Source organism: Bos indicus x Bos taurus, chromosome 3 (assembly GCF_003369695.1).
Source record: "Bos indicus x Bos taurus breed Angus x Brahman F1 hybrid chromosome 3, Bos_hybrid_MaternalHap_v2.0, whole genome shotgun sequence".
Taxonomy (NCBI): Eukaryota; Metazoa; Chordata; class Mammalia; order Artiodactyla; family Bovidae; genus Bos; species Bos indicus x Bos taurus.
Window position 1 is genome coordinate 73,384,661 of NC_040078.1, and position 19,576 is coordinate 73,404,236.

Consider the following 19,576-nt stretch of genomic DNA (forward strand, 5'->3'; position numbering starts at 1 on the left):
TATTAAAAAGCAGAGACATTACTTTGCCAACAAAGGTCCATCTTGTCAAAGCTATGGTTTTTCCAGTAGCCAGGTATGGATATGAGAGTTGGACCATAAAGAAAGCTGAGCACTGAAGAATTGATGCTTTTCAACTGTGGTGTTGGAGAATACTTTTGAGAGTCCCTTGGACTATAAGGAGATCCAACCAGTCCATCCTAAAGGAAATCACTCCTGAATATTCATTGGAAGGACTGATGCTGAAACTGAAACTCCAACACTCTGACCACCTGATATGAAGAACTGACTCATTGGAAAAGATCCTGATGCTGGGAAAGATTGAAGGCAGGAGGAGAAGGGGATGACAGAGCATGAGATGGTTGAATGGCATCACTGACTAGATGGACATGAGTTTGAGTAAGCTCTGGGAGTTGGTGATAGACAGGGAAGCTTGGCTGTGCTGCAGTCCATGCGGTCTCAAAGAGCTGGACATGACTGGGTGACTGAACTGAACTGAGTCACCATCTGCAGCGATTTTGGAGCCTAGAAAATAGTCTGTCACTGTTTCCATTGTTTCCCCATCTATTTGCCGTGAAGTGATGGGACCGAATGTCATGATCTTAGTTTTTTGATTGTTGGATTTTAAGCCAGTTTTTTCAATCTCCTCTTTCATTTTCATCAAGAGGTTCTTTATTTCCTCTTTGCTTTCTGCCATAAGGGTGGTGTCATCTGTGTATCTGGGGTTATTGATATTTCTCCAAGCAGTCTTGATTCCAGGAATTGTTGATGATTTCATTTAAATCCTGAAGTTCATTCTGTTTGTTGTGGGGAGAATGGTGTCAATGGCAGAAGCCAGAAGCCTTCAGATAATTATAATAATTTATTATTACAGCAATTTAATTACTATATTTTCACTTTCTAATATGATGGCAAGTCATGAATGTAATTTATCATACTTGCTAAATTATAAATTCTGCATGAGCCAGGATTCCAACAGATTATATCTTTAGATCACTAGAGTTCTTCAACCAAAGGGGGGAAAATAAATTTTGGTGCCCAAAGATTACAAAACTTAATTTTAGTTACTTCTGTCCTTCTTGTACCCTCCTGTTACCCTCTGCCGTACCTAAACTCTTTCTTTCTTTCCAGAATTTCTTCTTAATAAAGCATATACGTATCAAGCAGTATTTCTTTGTATAAATGGAAAAAATAGGGTGGATGTGGAGAACAAAAAGGAGCAAGATAGGAGACATATGTGTGTATGCCTATGTAATACATTTTGCATAATTATCTTATAGTTGACCTTCAGTTCAGTTCAGTTGCTGAGTCATGTCTGACTCTTTGCAACCCCGTGGACCACAGCACACCAGGCTTCCCTGTCCATCACCAGTCATGGAGCTTATTCAAACTCATGTCCATTGAGTTGGTGATGCCATCCAACCATCTCATCCTCTTGTAGTCTCTGTAAATATATAATAATTTTATAAAATAGAAAGTCATGCCTAAGTGTTGCTGTTCCCAATTTGTTAAATTCCATATATGGCAATTTGAGGTATTTAGGTTCTACCTCAGTAATCTGACACAGTCCTACAGAAATCCAAGGAAATGATACACCAGCTTTTTTACCATGAGTCTCATTAAAGGGTCTTCCTAATATATGTTTTGAAAAATTTTGGATTGGAGTCAATAAAATTTATGTAATATAATTATCTTAGCCAAGGAGACATAAAGGATCCTTTTTTTCATGTTTTTCTCAGTGAAGAAGTTAGAAGTTATTCTTCTGTGAATATCCCTGACATACAACAACAGAGGAGCAGTGCTTATGATAAGACTAAGAATTATAACTCTGATCAGGTCTATGAAACCCCTAATATCTAAATACTAGTTACTTTTTGTAGTCTTCTTGATACCCCCACCCCCAAATAAAGGTAAACTGCTGCTGTCTCTAGGGAAAGGAAAATACCAGACAGAGTGTTCTAAATCAGACTTTCATGGTAAAATGTCCATTAATAATTAATTTTCTGCTTCCTTTAGAATAGGACAGGTTAAGCAGTTGGTCACATTCAGTAAATAAGAAATTACTTGCAGTAATTTCTGCAACATTCTAATAATCTTCCCATATCTGAAATCTATTTTAAAAGCCTTTGATCTTCATTATGGTGAAAAGGACGTTGAATGTGAAGATATGAGACTTGATTGCAAATTCAACTTGGCCACCGACTAACAACGTGGCTTGGGCAAGTTATTTAACTCAAAAATTCTATTTCTATTCTGATGATGAAATTGAGCATAGCGATCTCTACCTCCCAGTGTTGTTAGGAACACCAGATATGATAAAGTTTGAAGGCCACAAATGCAAAGGTCACACAATAAACGCTTGGTGAACCCACATATTAAATGTAGATATTGGGATTATCATAATCCTAGTAGAGGTGTTTCCATGTTCTACTCATACCAATACACATGTGATCTTGTGAATTGGAAACTGTCCCCTGTAGCTTCTTTCAGCATATTATTAAGAATGACAATACACTATAATTATTCAATTATGTCATTAAAATGGGTTTTATTTTCTTCATTACATACATCAGGAAAAGCTTTTCAATTAACAGTGACCTGTATGACTTCTACTAGTTGCATTCTGTAGATGGTGAAGCTGACTGCAAATTAGATTCAGCAATGTATCTTGTTCCTTATCTTTTCACCCACTGATTAGTTTGATACCTTTGGCAGTGGTCTACCCTGTTGTTTTCAACTTGCCATTTTGTACCAATCTCAAAATGCTGCCTTCAGTCCCCTAAGGTGTTCTGTAGAAATGCTGTCAAACTATTTGTTTGTATGTGTATTTTGATTCTGTAGCTGTGCTTTGTACTCATTTAAGAAAACCAGTCTTTAATTTGTATCACAGTGTTTTCAAGATAAAATTTAGAATTCCAGGCCTCAGCAAAATCACTGATACGTGACTACAGCCTTCTGTTTCAAATCTTGGCATGCGTGATATCTGGTGGATGCAAAGCTATATTTTTGAATTTTGTTATAGAATTACAACTCTGAATAAATGACTTCAGATTTAGCCTTAAAATCTACTAATAATCATCATGCTTTCTATTATCACTTATGTCTAGTTTACCTTTTCAATTTTATCTCTCATCCATCCTAGCTTATATTCCAGACTTTCTACTTGCTTGAAATGCTTGGCTCTCCTCTCTCACCTTTCCCTGGTATTATCCACATATTGCACTTCTGTCTAGAACATCACATCTTCCACTATTCATCTCCTTATCTTGGGCATTTTCTATACTCGTAGCAACCTTTCTATGTCAAGTACCCCTCTTTTGTTTCTCATGTGTCTTGTATCTGATTTAATAAAAGTATTCTTTCTGGGCTTTATTCATTGGTTGACTTAATTAGATTGTCTTCCTTAGTAGACTGAAAGTTTTGGAGAGCAAAGGCAATGCCCCTTGAATAGTAGGTGCTCTGTAAGTATTGTTGGATAAAAGAATGCTTTCTGGAAAAACTGTTGATCAGTTTATTGAAAAGATGGCAAGAATTTACTACTAAAAGTATTATATTAGCCTTGCTACATTTAATTACAGCACCAAAATTATTAGTAAAAAGCAGTTTATAGTTTTGGTGTATAGGTCTACTGCTCTGCAAATTCAGATAATTTTAAAAATAAACATATATAGTACCATTTTGTGTTTTATGCATCTGGTACATTATATACAGAATTGGATTACGTTAAATCAGACTAGCTAATGAACCTATTCTACTTCTTATAATTTCAAAGAAAGAAATGTGTTTTGTGTTGAAATTGTTATTTGAATTAATTTAACCTTATTTAAATGTACTTGTCCCCCAGACTGAAAAAAAAAAAAAAAAGATTTTGCCTGGCTTTGAATTAAAATACACGTACACACAGACACATGTAAAAAAAAAACAAAACTAAACTGAACTGTGCGAAGATATTGTTTCATATTTGCTTTGAGGATGAAAAATGTACCAATGTGTTCATGTCTCCTGTGTTTATGTCTGATGTTTGCATCTGTGGCAGTGCCATAATTCAGCATATGGAAATACACTCAGAACAAAGATAATGTCTCTCATTTTCATTTTGATTAATAATGTTCTATCTCTGGTAATTTGCAGGTGTTATTTGGAAGATGGAGCTTCAAAGGGTGCCTGGCTGAATCGGTCAAGTATTATTTTTGCGGGAGGTGATAAGTGGTCAGTGGATCCTCGAGTTTCAATTTCAACATTGAATAAAAGGGACTACAGCCTCCAGATACAGAATGTAGATGTGACAGATGATGGCCCGTACACATGTTCTGTTCAGACTCAGCATACACCAAGAACAATGCAGGTGCATCTGACTGTGCAAGGTACTCATTTCCATATCTGCTATAGTGAAGGTCTGTGCTTAGAAATGTTTGGTATTTGGATATAAGAATGACTGAGAGGTAACTGACAATGTTGAAAGCTACGTTGTCACTGTTTTCAGGGATTTATGTTCTTAGATTCCATTAAGTATAATGGCTATTATAGGCATACAAATCCCTACTTACGGAGATCAAAAATTATCCATTAGCACCACATTATGATTCTTTTGTATATGATTCATTTTGTTTCTTCCTATGCATCACCCCTTCAATAAATTTCTGAGATACATGATTGATACATTACAATAATTTTTTGATAACCTGTGATGGCTACATTAAACTATTAGAACTTTTTGCAATATGACTAGTAACTTTTTAAAAATAATCCTCAAGCTTTCCAACACTTTGTCTCAATTCAGCTTCTCTTTACTTTGATTCAAGTTGCAATGAAGAGAAACACCCTTCTAGAATTACTTTAATTAAATATAGAGTAATGGAAAAATATGGTTCACAATGTTTTATTTTTCATTTACATCCAGTAGATCATAAATCATAGCTAACTTACAATATCCAAATATAAACAGAATCAGCAAATTATTTTCTTTAACTTGCATGCTAAAATGTAAGAGCATATTTACCCTCAACACGTTACTTTTCATGGAAAATGTAATTAAAATGCTAGTAAATTTAAAAATGTATATTTTTGCCCTTTTGCATTGTTTCCTTGTGCTGTATAGATTAATCATGTACTGGATGCATAAAAATAGAATACTATGGAACTGAAAATGATATTGCAGTATTTCTAAGTAAAACTAATAACAAATTATATGATAATGTAGTGCCAGTGAATGCCTGTTTTATTCCTATCAGGAAAGCTGAATGAGCAAGTTACTGGTATTATTTTTTAGTTTACTCTTCAAAAATCAACAGTAAGTATTTATGTTACATGGCTTACATTCAGAAAAGATTGTTATTCTACAACTTTACTATTTCATCACATAAGGGTAAAAGTGGATTCAAGCACAGCTTCAGTTATTAGTAAATAGTTTAACTTTGTGATGATTAAACTTATTAAACAATTAGCTTTAACAAGAAAAGTATACACTGAAGGGTAAGTCAGTGAATTTCCTTGGTGGTTTTTCTTATTACAGGTCATTGAAGACTTTTTGCTGTTTTTTATTTAAAAGCATATGAGAAAATAATAAAATTTTCACCAAAGTCAATTGTTATCCAAAGATTATCCAGAGATTCCAGAGGGCAGTGATTTTTCTAGTTTCAAAAAATGACATGAAGTTACAAGTCAAAGGCACTTTTCTTCAGTTATCCAAGCCTATTCTTGTTCTCTTGTTTTGTTCAGTGCCTTTTGACTTAAGTTTCTAGTTCAAACACTATACGAAATAATTTATAATGTAAGGAAAAGGATACTTTGACAGTAATATTTGAATCACTTAAGATATAGACATTTTACTTCTTGTATATTTAAATGATATATTTCTGAACACTAAAAATATCTCTCCTTCCTTTTCTTCATTCTCTCTTATTCCGTATTAGGCCCATATTTTGCAACCAGACTATAAATATGTATGGTATGGTGCAAAATTTATATATTTATATATATACATGTATATGCTCAATTTTCATATAATTTCTTCATTTTTTTACATTACGTATGTTGTTCAGTAGTATTGAAATTGTTATATGCCTTACTCCAGCACTATTTTTTTCTGGCCATGTAAACTTTTGAACACCATTTTAGGAGGAGCATTTTACAAATGTACTTACTAAATTTTTGTCACTATATTTTGTTCCTCTAGAAAAATAAAATTAGTGTTACTGTTTTGACATATGTGGTTGGATCAAATTAAAAGCTAATAATTTTACAGTATTTATGAACCTAATTACTTATTAGAAGTTGATTGACATGTGGGCAGTTTTCCAATTACATTAATAAAGTTCAAGGAACAAATTAGTAGGCTTGTCAGTCAATTTCAAGAACTAAATAAATGTCACAAAAAGTCAAACCCCACTTAAACTACATTTCTTTACTATAAACAGAAATAAACTGATGTGCACATCTCTTCAGTCTCTAAATTTGTTAGTTTGTCTGATACTCAGATGTATTTGGATAGTTTTAAAGTGTATGTTATTTACCTAATAATTTGTCAAGCCTTGGATGACCAAGGTAAGGAAATGTTAATAAGTAAGAAAAAGGCTATTTATTAATCACTGATGTCAAACACACCTTGGCTGGTAAAAACAAAGCTCATCTTTAATTGAAGCTATGTACTCAAGGGAGCTGGTTTTTAAAAGTCATTTTAGAAAGGGGGTAATAAAAAGGATTTATGCTTTTGAACTGTGGTGTTGGAGAAGACTCTTGAGAGTCCCTTGGACTGCAAGGAGATCCAACCAGGCCATTCTAAAGGAGATCAGTCCTGGGTGTTCTTTGGAAGGAATGATGCTAAAGCTGAAACTCCAGTACTTTGGCCACCTCATGCAAAGAGTTGACTCAATGGAAAAGACTCTGATGCTGGGAGGGATTAGGGACAGGAGGATATGGGGACGACAGAGGATGAGATGGCTGGATGGCATCATCAACTTGATGGACTGAGTTTGAGTGAACTCCAGGAGTTGGTGATGGACAGGGAGGCCTGGTGTGCTGCAATTCATGGGGTCGCAAAGAGTCAGACACGACTGAGCGACTGAACTGAATAAAAAGGATATCTTGTCAACACAGACTGTGCATGGGATATTTGTTGGTACTATTGGTTTCTCAGAGATATTAATATCAATAAATGGAATAATGGGGGAGAAAAGACACTGGAGTAGGAGTTGGAAAACCTGGATTCCAAACCTATCATCGCTCTTGAAAGACTCTCTAAAAGTTTTCTCATTTGAAGAAAGTGGACTCAGATCAGAAAATCGAAGTCAATTCTAATCAAAACCAAAAAGACAAATGACAGGGGAAAAAATCCACTGTGATTATTAGCTTTTGATTTGAAAGAGAAATAGTTATTTAAGTTAAAAAATGAAAAAAATCATAACACTTGTATTGAGAACTATGCAAAGTGATTTTTACATAGTAGCATCTTCTAATGCTTATTCTAATAAGTATATTTTATTTGGGACTTCCCTGGTGGCTCAGATGGCAAAGAATCTGCCTGCAATGCAGGAGACCCAGGTTCAATCCCTGGGTTGGAAAAATCCCCTGGAGAAGGTAATGGCAACCCACTCATGGAAACTTGCCTGGAGAATCCCATGGACAGAGGAACCTGGTGGGCTACAGTCAATGGGGTCACATAGAGTCAGACATGACTGAGTGACTAACACTTTACTTTAATGCTTTAGTTATCTCCATATTTTCTTTCACAATTGAGCTGAACAATGTATGTACTCATGGAATTTGAACAATGTGGTATATTGGAATTTTGCTTCATAGGGATGGAAATTGGCTGATAGATGTAGTAAGAAAATAAATTTTTCATTGCCCATATTTAATGCTGTTAAATCAAGTTAGCTATTTGTCCAGAATTTCAAACCATTTGGTATAGCATTTACTAAGAGCCGTTTTATTGTTCATGAGTATAAGAATATATATGACTTGAATACTTATTATGAAGGGAGATCTCTATCACAATACTGTCATGATAAACATAAAATTTAAATGCTTCCTATTCAAATATAGAACACAGTTAGTGTTAGTTGCTCAATCATGTCCAACTCTTTGCCACCGCATGGACTGCAGCCCGCCTGATTTCTCTGTCCATGGAATTCTACAGGCAAGAATACAGCAATGGGTTGCCATGCCCTCCTCCAGGGGATCTTCCAACCCAGGGATCAAACCCAAGTCTCTTGCATTGTGGGTGGATTCATTACTTTCTGAGCCACCAGGGAAACCCATATAACACAATGGTTTCTACTACAGTCTGCATCTAGAATCTAGGTTGTATACAGCACAGAATAAGACACCTAAAGATATTGTATAATAAGTAAATATATTTACAGCAGTCGCAGCCAACACCCTGACTACTGCCTGGTGAGACTCTGAGCAGTTAAAACGCTCTAGTATAGAAATGGAAATAACAAATGTGTATTGTTTTAAGACACGCATGCATTCACACACACACAATATATGGAACATTTATCATTCAACTTGTGCCCTTTCAGGGAGATATACTCTAGGTTTTCTCTAGTCAGAGTAGAAGAAATTTTGACCAGCACTCAAGCATGTAAGCAAAATAATGTCTCACAGAACTGGAAAAGGTCAGTTTTAATTCCAGTCCTAAAGAAGGAAAATGTCAAAGAATGTTCAAACTATTGTACAATTGCACACATTTCACATGCTAGTAATGTTATGCTCAAAATCCTTCAAGCTTGGCTTCAACAATATGTGAACTGAAAATTTCAGATGTACAAGCTGGATTTTAAAAAGGCAGAGGAACCAGAGATCATATTGTTAATCAATAACTGCTGGATCATAAAAAAGGCAAGGAAATTCCAGAAAAAAAAATCTACTTCTACTTCTTTGTCTACACTAAAGCCTTTGACTCTGTGGATCACAACAATCTATGGAAAAATTCATAAAGAGATGGGAATACCAGACCACCTTACCCATCCCCTGAGAAACCTGTATGCAGGTCAAGAAGCAGCACTTAGAACCAGACATAGAATAACTGACTGGTTCAAAATTAGGAAAGGAGTACAAGGCTGTATATTGTCACCCTGAATTTTAATTTATATGTAGAGTAAATCATGTGAAATGCTTGGCTGGTTGAATCACAAGCTGGAATCAAGACTGAGGGGAAAAATATCAGCAACTTCAGATATGCAGAAGATACCATGCAAATGACAGAAAGTGAAGAGGAACTAAAGAGCCTCTTGATGGGGTGAAAGAGGAGAGTGAATATTCAATATTCAATATTCAAAAAACTAAGATCATGGCATCCAATCCCATCACTTTCTGGCAAATAGATGGGGAAACAATGGAAACAGTGACAGACTTTATTTTCTTGTGCTCCAAAATCACTGTATGACTGGTGACTGCAGTCATGAAATTGAAAGACATTTGCTCCTTGGAAGGAAAGCTATGACAAATCTAGACAGCATATTCAAATGCAGAGACATCACTTTGCCAACAGAGGTCTGTATAGTCAGAGCTATGCTTTTTCTAGTAGTCATGTACGGGTGTGAGAATTGGACCATAAAAAAGGCTGAGTGCCAAAGAATTAATGCTTTTGAATTGCAGTGCTGGAGAAGACTCTTGAGAATCCCTTGGACTGCAAGTAGATCAAATCAATCAATCCTAAAGAAATCAACCCTGAATATTCATTGGAAGTACCAAAGCTGAAGCTCCAATACTTTGGCAATTTGACTTGAAGAGCCAACTCATTGGAAGAGACCCTGATGCTTGGAAATATTCAAAGCAAAAGGAGAGGGGAGCGGCAGAGAATGAGATGGTTGAACAGTATCACGTACTCAGTGGTCATGAACTTGAGCAAACTCCAGGAGTGAGAGACAGGGAATCTTGGCATGTTACATTTCATGGGGTCACAAAAAGTCAGACATGAGTTAGAGACTGAACAACAACATAGAGAGGAAAGATTAAGTTCTACCTGGAGCAGCAAAGACTAATGACTAATTAAAGCAGGGGTTATAAAAACTCTCTCCTGTCCAGTTAGATAACTGATGGGCCATTTTGGCTCTAGAGCAGCTGAAGTCATTGAACAGTATCTACCACAGCTCAACTTCTTGCTCTGTTCAATCTTCCCTTTTCTTTCTTCTCCAGCAATTTATTACAAGAATACTCTCTAATATATATCCTAGTTGTAAATTCCATCCTCTTTCAACTCAAAGATCCTTAACTATGACCATGTTAGATCCCTGTCTCTAGCTTAGACATTGTTTAAAGAAAATCTTTGTAATGTCAAAAGACAGCACATTCAAATATCATTTATTATTAGCATTCTATTTTACATTGGATTGGAATTTAAAATGGCTTATAGAAAGTATTTAGTACACCAAGGTGAATAGGATAAATCAGAAGCGAAAGATAAGGTAAGAAGAGTAGGATATAATCATATATGAGGTTGAATCATGAAATTTGTACTATGATTTCTTTATATATTTTAGGAGTTGGTAAAAATTTTAGTTCTAAGAATTTTAGCACCTAACACAGAAAGAGGAGCAAGATCAGTTAGAGTTCCTCTGGTAAAATCCAAAACTGGTACCCAAACACAAAGGGCAAGAAGAAACCTGAGAAAGAGGCAGACCAGTTCAGATTGAGACCAGTTGAGATTAGTGGGGGCAGATTTAAGAAACAAGGAAACTTACATATGAGGCTAGTCTTGAGTGATCATAAGATGAGTGGACCTCCATACCTACTTGGAAGAATCTTAAAAGTTTATATTGAGCCCTTAAGAGAGTTCAGGCATGTTTTCAGTCCTGCTGCTGCTAAGTCGCTTCAGTCATGTCCGACTCTGTGCGACCCCATCGAAGGCAGCCTCCCAGGCTCCCCAGTCCCTGGGATTCTCCAGGCAAGAACACTGGAGTGGGTTGCCATTTCCTTCTCCACTGCATGAAAGTGAAAAGTGAAAAGTGAAAGTGAAGTTGCTCAGTCATGTCCTACTCTTCGAGACCCCATGGACTGCAGCCTACCAGGCTCCTCCATCCATGGGATTTTCCAGGCAAGAGTGCTGGAGTGGGGTGCCATTGCCTTCTCCGGTTTTCAGTCCAGATGGTCCTAAAAACACATTGCTCTCTTCATGCTGAGTCCTTGAAATGGCTGCTAGTAGTGCAAACAGTGAGCAGAACTGATAGGGGAAAGGGAGAGGAGTCTCAGATAGCCTAAGTCCAGCTCGAGGGTCAGCCTGTTGTCATGCATGTCCTTTCCATAACCTCCTCCAATTGTCAACATGTGGAACATTATATCCCCATGGCTTATTTATTTTAGACCTGAAAATTTGTACTTTTTAATCCCAGTCACTTGTTTTGCCTTTCTCTTCCCAACCACCAATCTGTTCTCTGAATTTACAAGCTCACTTTTGGGGTTTTTTTGTTTGTTTGTTTTTAGGGGGAAAATAATCTCCAAAAAATGACCTTAGTTTTTATATAGGATCTGAAGCTTTATTTCATTAATTTGTAACAGAGATAAATTTATAAGACCACCTTATATGTGATAATTATATATGTATATATGTATTATCTGCTTATAAGAAAATATTAATCATTTACTCTCTAAAATTATGTTATGAGTGCTATCAAATAATTGAGATCACAGTTACAGGGTTAGGTGTGTACATAATCATTCTCATTCCCTCTGTAAGGAATTACTACCTATTTTACCATAAATCATATTTTTTGCTTACCCCAATTCGTTCGTGCATGCTCACTCATGTCTAACTCTTTGTGACCTCATGGACTGTAGCCTGCCAGACTCCTTTCTCTATAGGGTTGTCCCATGAACTGGAGTGAGTTGCCTTTTCCTCCTCCACGGGATCTTCCCAACCAGGGATCAAACCCATGAATTCTACATCTCCTGTATTGCAGATGAGATTTTTACCATTGAACCACCAGGGAATATGTTACCCCAATTCACACTATGGCAAAGATCCTGTGGAAGGCAAAATGCACTGAATTAATGCAGACTAGTCAATACCTGAATACCAACCACTGGCTCAAAGTTCAGTTATAAAAAAATGATATAAATAAAGTTGTATTAGTTCTTACAGATTTTTCCCACAGTGATTTACTAGTAACAGTGGAGCCTTACCTAAACTCCCCCCATTTTTCTATTTTATGTTGGTCTAAAATATACAGATTTTCATTTAGGAAGAAAATCATTTGTAAGTTTTTTGGAGCTTATGCCCCATTAGTTAATAGAAGTGTTGTATTTCCTAAGGGTTTTGTCCAGTGGAAATGTCAGGGGAGTGTGTAATTTCCTCAGTCTGTCTTGTCACAACAAAAATTTGGGTGTTAAAGCCCTCGGCGTGTCACTGCTCTCGGACAGACCGTGTCTCAGCTCTCGGACAGATCAGTGTTACAGCTCTCAGACAGATCAGTGTTACAGCTCCATGTTATAGCTCAGTTTTATTTAGAAAATAAAGGAAAATACATCCTCGAGGTGTGAGGGCATGCCAACCCAAAAGACACGAAAAGAAGAGAGAGAGCCCTGGCCCTTTGACTCCTCCTTTATATGTTTTTTCTCCTCTCCCCTGGGCCTGCCCTATGTAAACTGGGCTGGCCAGGGCTGCTGTTTGTTCTACCTGAGGTCCTCACTCTGGTCCTAGGACATCCCTTTGTTCTATTTTTGCAGGCTTTCCCCTTCCTTGTCTTTTAGCCACTGCTATTTTGTACTCCTTTTTCCTATTCTGACTACCTAACAGAAACATTTCCTCTGATAATATGTTAATATATAAGGTAGTAATAGTAGTTACTGGTGGCACTAATGGTAAAAGAACCTGCCTGCCAATGCAGGAAACATAATGAGACTCTGGTTCCATCCCTGGGTTGGGAAGATCCCCTGAGGAGGGCATGGAATACTCCAGTTTTCTTGCCTAGAGAATGCCATGAACAGAGGAGCCTGAGGGGTTGCAGGTCCTGGGGTCCCAAAGAGTCGGACACAACTGAAGTGACTTAGCATGCCACACCATAAGATATTAAGTAGTATTGATGTCCAGAAAGAAAATGGTTTGGGGTTTTTCTAAAGATTTTCTAAAATCTTTTCTAAAGATTTTAGGAAAAGTATGCCTAATTTGTGAAACTGGGAAAAACAAATCTTTCAGGTATCACCTGTGATCTAGACTTCAGCAAAATTATTCACTCAAATGTACCTGCACAGAAAAGCTCAGGTCCACTCATATTGACTTATATGAGATAGAACTTTTTATGCAGTAAAATCATGCATACAATTTTTAAATTCATGCACTTTTCAGGTAGACTGTTTCATTTTTCTTTTCAGATATTTCAATCTGGCTAGAACTGCTATGGTTACCTGGCAGTGCATATCAGGCCGGCTTCAAGAAAATCATAATTTCACTTTTACTTGTGAGTGTATTGATATTGAATAGGTTATTGATGTAGGTACTAAGGTTCATAAGAAATAAGGTTCCTTGAATGAATTTTTAGTGAAATTCTTATTTGAATATTGGTACTTCTTCCAGAATAAACATTTTTATCTATTCTGAATATTATTTTTCTTTTATAGTCTTTAGAAAAAATTATTGGCCATGACTTTTCTGCAGTTGAGATAAAAACAGTAGCAGAAAGAGATGGTAGATTTCAATAAATAGTACTTTTCTTTGAAAAAAAATTAACTCTTTAAATGTAGTGGTCATATATTCTAACCAAAAGTTAGTATATAGTTTTATATATATATATATATATATATATAGTTTAATATAAAATCTTGTATTAAAACCATATTATTGATCAAAACTGTGCAAAAATCCAAAATTCTACGTGGAGGAAATGAATAATTTGGTAATATTTTCTTATAACCTTTTAATATGTTGTCATTAGTAAATGAGAGAAATGAGAAAGAGCAAAAAAAAAATATTGATAGATATTTCATGCTGTTGACTAAACCACGCCATTTTTCTATAGAAGGAATTTTATGAAAACTACTGCTAAAATTTGTGATTTGGTAACAATAAGAGGAACAGTGTCAAAATTTAAATTAGCCTCTTTGTTACTAGTGAATTGTGCCAGCAAGGAAGGTTCTACTCCAGTACCTCTGATCTACTCATGACTTGGATAATTTTTTTGGAGGGTGTAGAAGTGGGACAAGAAATGCAAAGAGTTTTACAATTTGCAGTCAGTGTTGTTGGGGAGCAATTCTGGCTTTGTCCTTTTCTTCTAAGCTTTAAGTTTTAAATCATTTGGCAAATATTAACTAAAAGGATACCTGAGAATGGGGTGTGTAGAAGAGGAACAATATTTATCACTCATTTTGATACTGAGTAAAGCCATATTTCCATTTTGGGTAATAAAGAGTTCAAAATGCAATTTGAAACTGTTTTAAAATAGATAACCCTTTAAGCAAGATTTGCTGCTCATTGAAAGTCCCTTCAGAGATTGATGGATAGTCATTCTGGTTCTTGAAGTACATAGTTTGATAAGTATCTCAAGTCTCAGACTTATCATATTTTTATTTTATTGGTATTAGTTGTTTGGTTTTGTGTTATAATTCAGAACAGTTACATTTGTTGCCTATCTTGGTATCTTTATTTTTCCCTAAAAAAAATTAAACTGTGTAAATAATACATGTCAAATCCCAATGCATTGTACACCATCAGTATGAAAATCTCTTTATAAATAAAAGATTACCAAGCTTTAGCTGGTCCACTTATTTTGAGAAACCCTGCAAATAAACTCTTAGTCTGGTGAAATAATTTGTGTTCTCCTAGGAAGTCATTTCAATAGGATTTGATCTATGAAATAAATTTACTGTTTTCTTCTCCAAATTATGTATATAGTCAAGAAATTACTACAAAGACAATTAGGGTTTTGCTGTTTTTAGTAACTAAATTCTGAATAAAATAGCACTTGTAACCTTTATAACTTATAAAGATAAAAATTTAGCAGAGGATAAATTTTGTTATCTACTAATGATATTGTTTATCATATGATTTGTAGAAGAACAATAAGAATTAATTATGTATAGTGTCAAGAGTTAAAGAGATATAATTAAGACTAATGGTAAAGTTCAATTTGCAGGATACGAGTCACTCTGTGTCCTGATGCCTTTCTGACCTGCACCACAAGTCACTCTGTGTCCTGACCTGCACCACTTCCTTCCCATTCCTTCAGCAGTCCTTTAGTTACCTAGTAAGAGCAGAAGATAGACACAGGAAAGGTGGCTCATGTGTCTGAACTCAGCTGTCAGATGTTCTAACCCACATTAAGAGTGCATGCGTGCTTAGTCATGTCCAACTCTTTGCCACCCTAGGACTATAACCTGCCAGGCTCCTCTCCAGCAAGAATACTGGAATGGGTTGCCATTTCTTCCTCCAGTGGATCTTCCCAAGCCAAGGACTGAATCAGTATCTCCTGTGTCTCTTGCATTGCAGGCAGATTCTTTACTGCTGAGCCACCGAGGAAGCCAGTTTGCATCTAGACCAATGGTTCTTAAATATTTTGCAGTCATTGACCCATTTTAAAATTTGCAGACCTGGTCTCAAGAAAAATTTTACATACCCTCTACATTTTATAGACTTCTTTATGTGAGCAAAATGCTCATGGAATCACTAAAGTTATCCAGATAAGAACCTCAGTTACTCTTTGTGGGTGAGGACTGGGTCTTAATCCCTTTTGACTCCCAAACATCCAGAACAGTTCCTGACAAATATTAGGGACTCAGCAGAAATGTATTGGTTGTATATGTGTATGTACTTCTTTCTCCCTGCCTTTATGCTAATCACTTTGCTTAAGCTGTGATTTAATGTATTGATGCTATCTTTAGGGCATAACACCAAGAATGCTGACATAACAGGAAAATTTTTAAATTAAAAGGATTAGTTAGGCATTTATGACTTAGGCTGCTTATTTTTATTCCAGGTCATAGCATCCTTATCCACTGCTAATCCTCATGTTTTCACAAATGCAGAATAGTGATTGCATGTCACAGTAAAAATATAATATTTAAATGGGATACTAGTATTTTACTATATATATACATATATATATATGTATATATATATTAGCAATGTTATTTTGAGAATACAAATACACTTTGTATGGGACAAAGTCACAACTAATATTGTAGGCAAGGGTTCCTAATGCTAAACAGAAGTAAGAGGCTATCATTTTAATGGGTTAAGAATACCACCATTAGAATTTCCTCTCAGGTATTTAACTTATTCTTTCAGATTTTTATTTGAACAAGTGAATGTGAAGATGTGTTTTAAAACAGCATGTTGAAGATTTGAGGAAGAACTTTTTGTCAGTGCAGAGCTAGGTATGCTCTTTTCCTAGGCTTAGGACCTTACCTTTTAAAGGTAGTCTATTTAAAAAAGACATCTAGGATTAAGTCAGTTTAATTTTTTTTTTTTTTTAATCCCTTGGGCAGTTCACTTTTGTTCAATACCTCCTAGATACAAATAACTGTGCTAAAAATTTCACATGCGTCCTTCTTTGTGTAAGCGGAATAACAGTCCCCAAAGATGACCATGACTCAAAGGAGAACTAACATTGCAAAGCAGCTGACCTTAAAATAGGGACATTATTTTAGATTATCCAGATGGACCCAAGGATATCACATAAGTACTTAAAAGTGAAAAAGGGAGGCAGAAGAGAATCAAAGAGAGATATGACTGTGGAAATGGGTCACAGTGATGGAATGTAAGCAATACTCAAGCTACCCTTTCTGGCTTTAAAGACAGGAAGGGAATCATTAGCAAACAAATATGAGGACTCTCTGGAGGCTGGAAGAGTAAAGGAAATGGATTGTCTATTAGAGACTCCAGAAAAAAACATAATTCTACCAACACCTCAGTTTTCACTAAGAAAGATTTATATTGGACATCTAACCTATAATTATGGGATAAATTAGTGCTGTTTTAAACCACTCTTTGTGGTAGGTAATTTGCTTTGGCAGCAAATAGGAAACTAATACACACGCACTCAAAAATAGAAAGTACTTTCATCTCTATCAAGAACAGGGTTTCCCAAGCTTGGCACTGTTAACATTTTGGATCATATAATGAATGTGTGTGTGTGTGGAAGGAAAAGAAATTTTCTGTATATTGTGAGATATTTAGGAGCATCCCTGGCTGCCTGGCTGCTATGTATTGCATGTCTGTGTCCTGTCCAAATTCATATGTTGAACCCTAATGCCAACATTATGGCATTAAGAAATGGGGCTTTTGGAAGGTGCTTAGGTCATAAGCATGAAGCCTTCAAAAACGGGATTAGTGTTTTTATAAAAGAAACCCTAAAGAAATCTCTTCCCCTTTCCACCATGTGAGGTTACAGTGAAGAGGCAGTCATCTAGGAAGTGAGGTTTCATCAGACACCAAACCTGCCAATGTCATGCTTTTGGATGTTTAAGTCTATGAGAAATGATCATTTCCTGTTTGTAAGCCACTCTGTTTATGATATTTGCTGATGGCTCCCTGAATGGACCTATACACTGGCCTCAACACTTAAGACATGGTAGCATGCCCTAGTTGTGACACTCAAAGTATCTCTAGCTATTAACAAACATTTGCTGGGGTGAAAAATCACCCCAGGTTGAGAACCACTTGACTAGTAGAAAAGATGTATACTAGTTTTAATTATCCACTGTGTGGCAGGTTGTAACAGGCTCCATGAAAGTATGGATCTTATCTCTGACAGCCCTACTCTTAGTGATTACAATAAGGGCTGTCATATAAGTTATTACAAGTGATTACAATAAGAGCTGTCATGTAAGTTGAGCTTAAATAAATATTTAATAAATGATAGAATGAATGAGTGAAGGCCCCTAAGAATACAAGTCAGCCAATAACCAGACAAAATTCGTCTCATGTTTTTCTCATTCAGTATTATTTAGGCTATATCTCCCCTTGAAACTAGTTAAAACCAATATTCTCCTAAGTAGTCTAGTGTGGTTTATGCATTGGATTGACCTCAGATGATGTTCAGCTCTGATATTTATAAAATATATGAAGTTGGTTCCAAGTGTCACCATCTTTTTAAGACTCAATTTCATTCGCTGAGAAGTAAAAAGTAATATCCAACTCTTTGGATGATTGGGAAAATTAAAATAAATTAGACATATAAGAAATTTCTCAGAGTATTGGATTCAAGTAAATATTCAAAAGACTTTACCTTCTTTTTCCAGTGAGCTAATAATGTACAGATAGATTCTGTTCTCTTTTTTTCCTTTTGATTGGGATATGATTGAGATTGTTCTCATTAATTTCAAGTGACTTTTATTTAAGAATTAGACAATGAAGTTATTCTGTAAAACATTAGTAAAATTAATTACTCTTCCTTCCTGTGAATAAAATCTATGTGAAAAGATGTAATAAATTTATACCGATGCAGGGTTTTGGGTTACAGTAATTAGAAAAAAAAAAAAAATGTGTACTAAGAAAAAAAGTGAAAGCGAAGTCGTTCAGTCGTGTCCGACCCTCAGCAACCCCATGGACTGCAGCCTTCCAGGCTCCTCCTTCCATGGGATTTTGCAGGCAAGAGTACTGGAGTGAGGTGCCATTGCTTTCTCTGAAGGGGGAAAAAAAAGTACTACCTAATATGAAAGGAAAGATAACGGTAACAGTCATTTTTACCTATTTAGTCTCAGAGCTATTCTTTGTAACTCTTTTGTTAGGTTTTGTATCATGGGATTGGCTGACCAACCCCGCCTCCATGGGTGTGTTTCCAAGCTTGTTTGTTTTCTGGCAGAATTCATCCAGTGGAAGACACTGGCAAGAAATGAGACAGAAGAAAGGGAGAAGGCAGGCTATTTTTGCTGTCTCATTGCCCCATGCCTTTCTCCTTGACTCCAGCTCATGCCAGGTAGTCCTCTGCTGTGGATCTAGCTCCTGATGAACAGTCCCCACCTCTAGGATCTGGTAATGATACCTGCTTACAAGCAGGGATATCAGTGGCTTCTTGTTACAAGTCTCTGAATTGCTCAACTTCATATGCTTTGTCTTTTTAGTCTTTCATTACTTGTATAAACAAGTCCCTCTATTAAACCCCCTTTATGTGAAAGACTTATATTGGTTCCTATTTTCCTGATTGGATCCTGACTGATACAAATCTTTTTCCTAAGATGTCAAGTATTTCTACTTGTAAGTACACTCAAAAAATATGTTTTAAGCTCTATCATCTATATAGGTAAACATTTTATACAATAATAATTACCTCTTTACATTCTTAAAAAAAATTGTATTATTAATATAAACCCAGACACATGTATATGTCATTCCTGAGCATAAAAAGCTAATTTAAAAATAAATTTTAGAATTAATTACACATATATTGGAAGGAAACTAATTGTCAGAAAGGAAGATAAATTAGGAAGGAAAATATAAAGGTATGTATAAATATTAAATGCTGGTATTTATGTGAGCCTTGGACTTCTCTTTATTAGATTTTTCGGTGCAATTATGATTAACATTTAATTTGTATCCTTAATGAATACTAGAGCTACAAATACACAATGGCATGAGCAGAAATGGCATCTTTTATTATCTACACAGACTGAAAATTAAAAAAAAATAACCTAAAGAGAGGCT

At 35.7% G+C, this 19,576-nt stretch overlaps 1 protein-coding gene across 3 annotated transcripts in view; it reads left to right on the forward strand.

The window, feature by feature from the left end:
- NEGR1 (neuronal growth regulator 1) overlaps positions 1 to 19,576 on the forward strand; it is a 1,035,936-nt gene that overhangs the window by 435,125 nt on the left and 581,235 nt on the right. For all 3 annotated transcript variants that reach the window (XM_027536882.1, XM_027536880.1, XM_027536881.1), the window contains exon 2: positions 4,129 to 4,361. In XM_027536882.1, the coding sequence (XP_027392683.1) occupies positions 4,129 to 4,361 (233 nt within the window). The remainder of the gene's footprint in view (positions 1 to 4,128; positions 4,362 to 19,576) is intronic.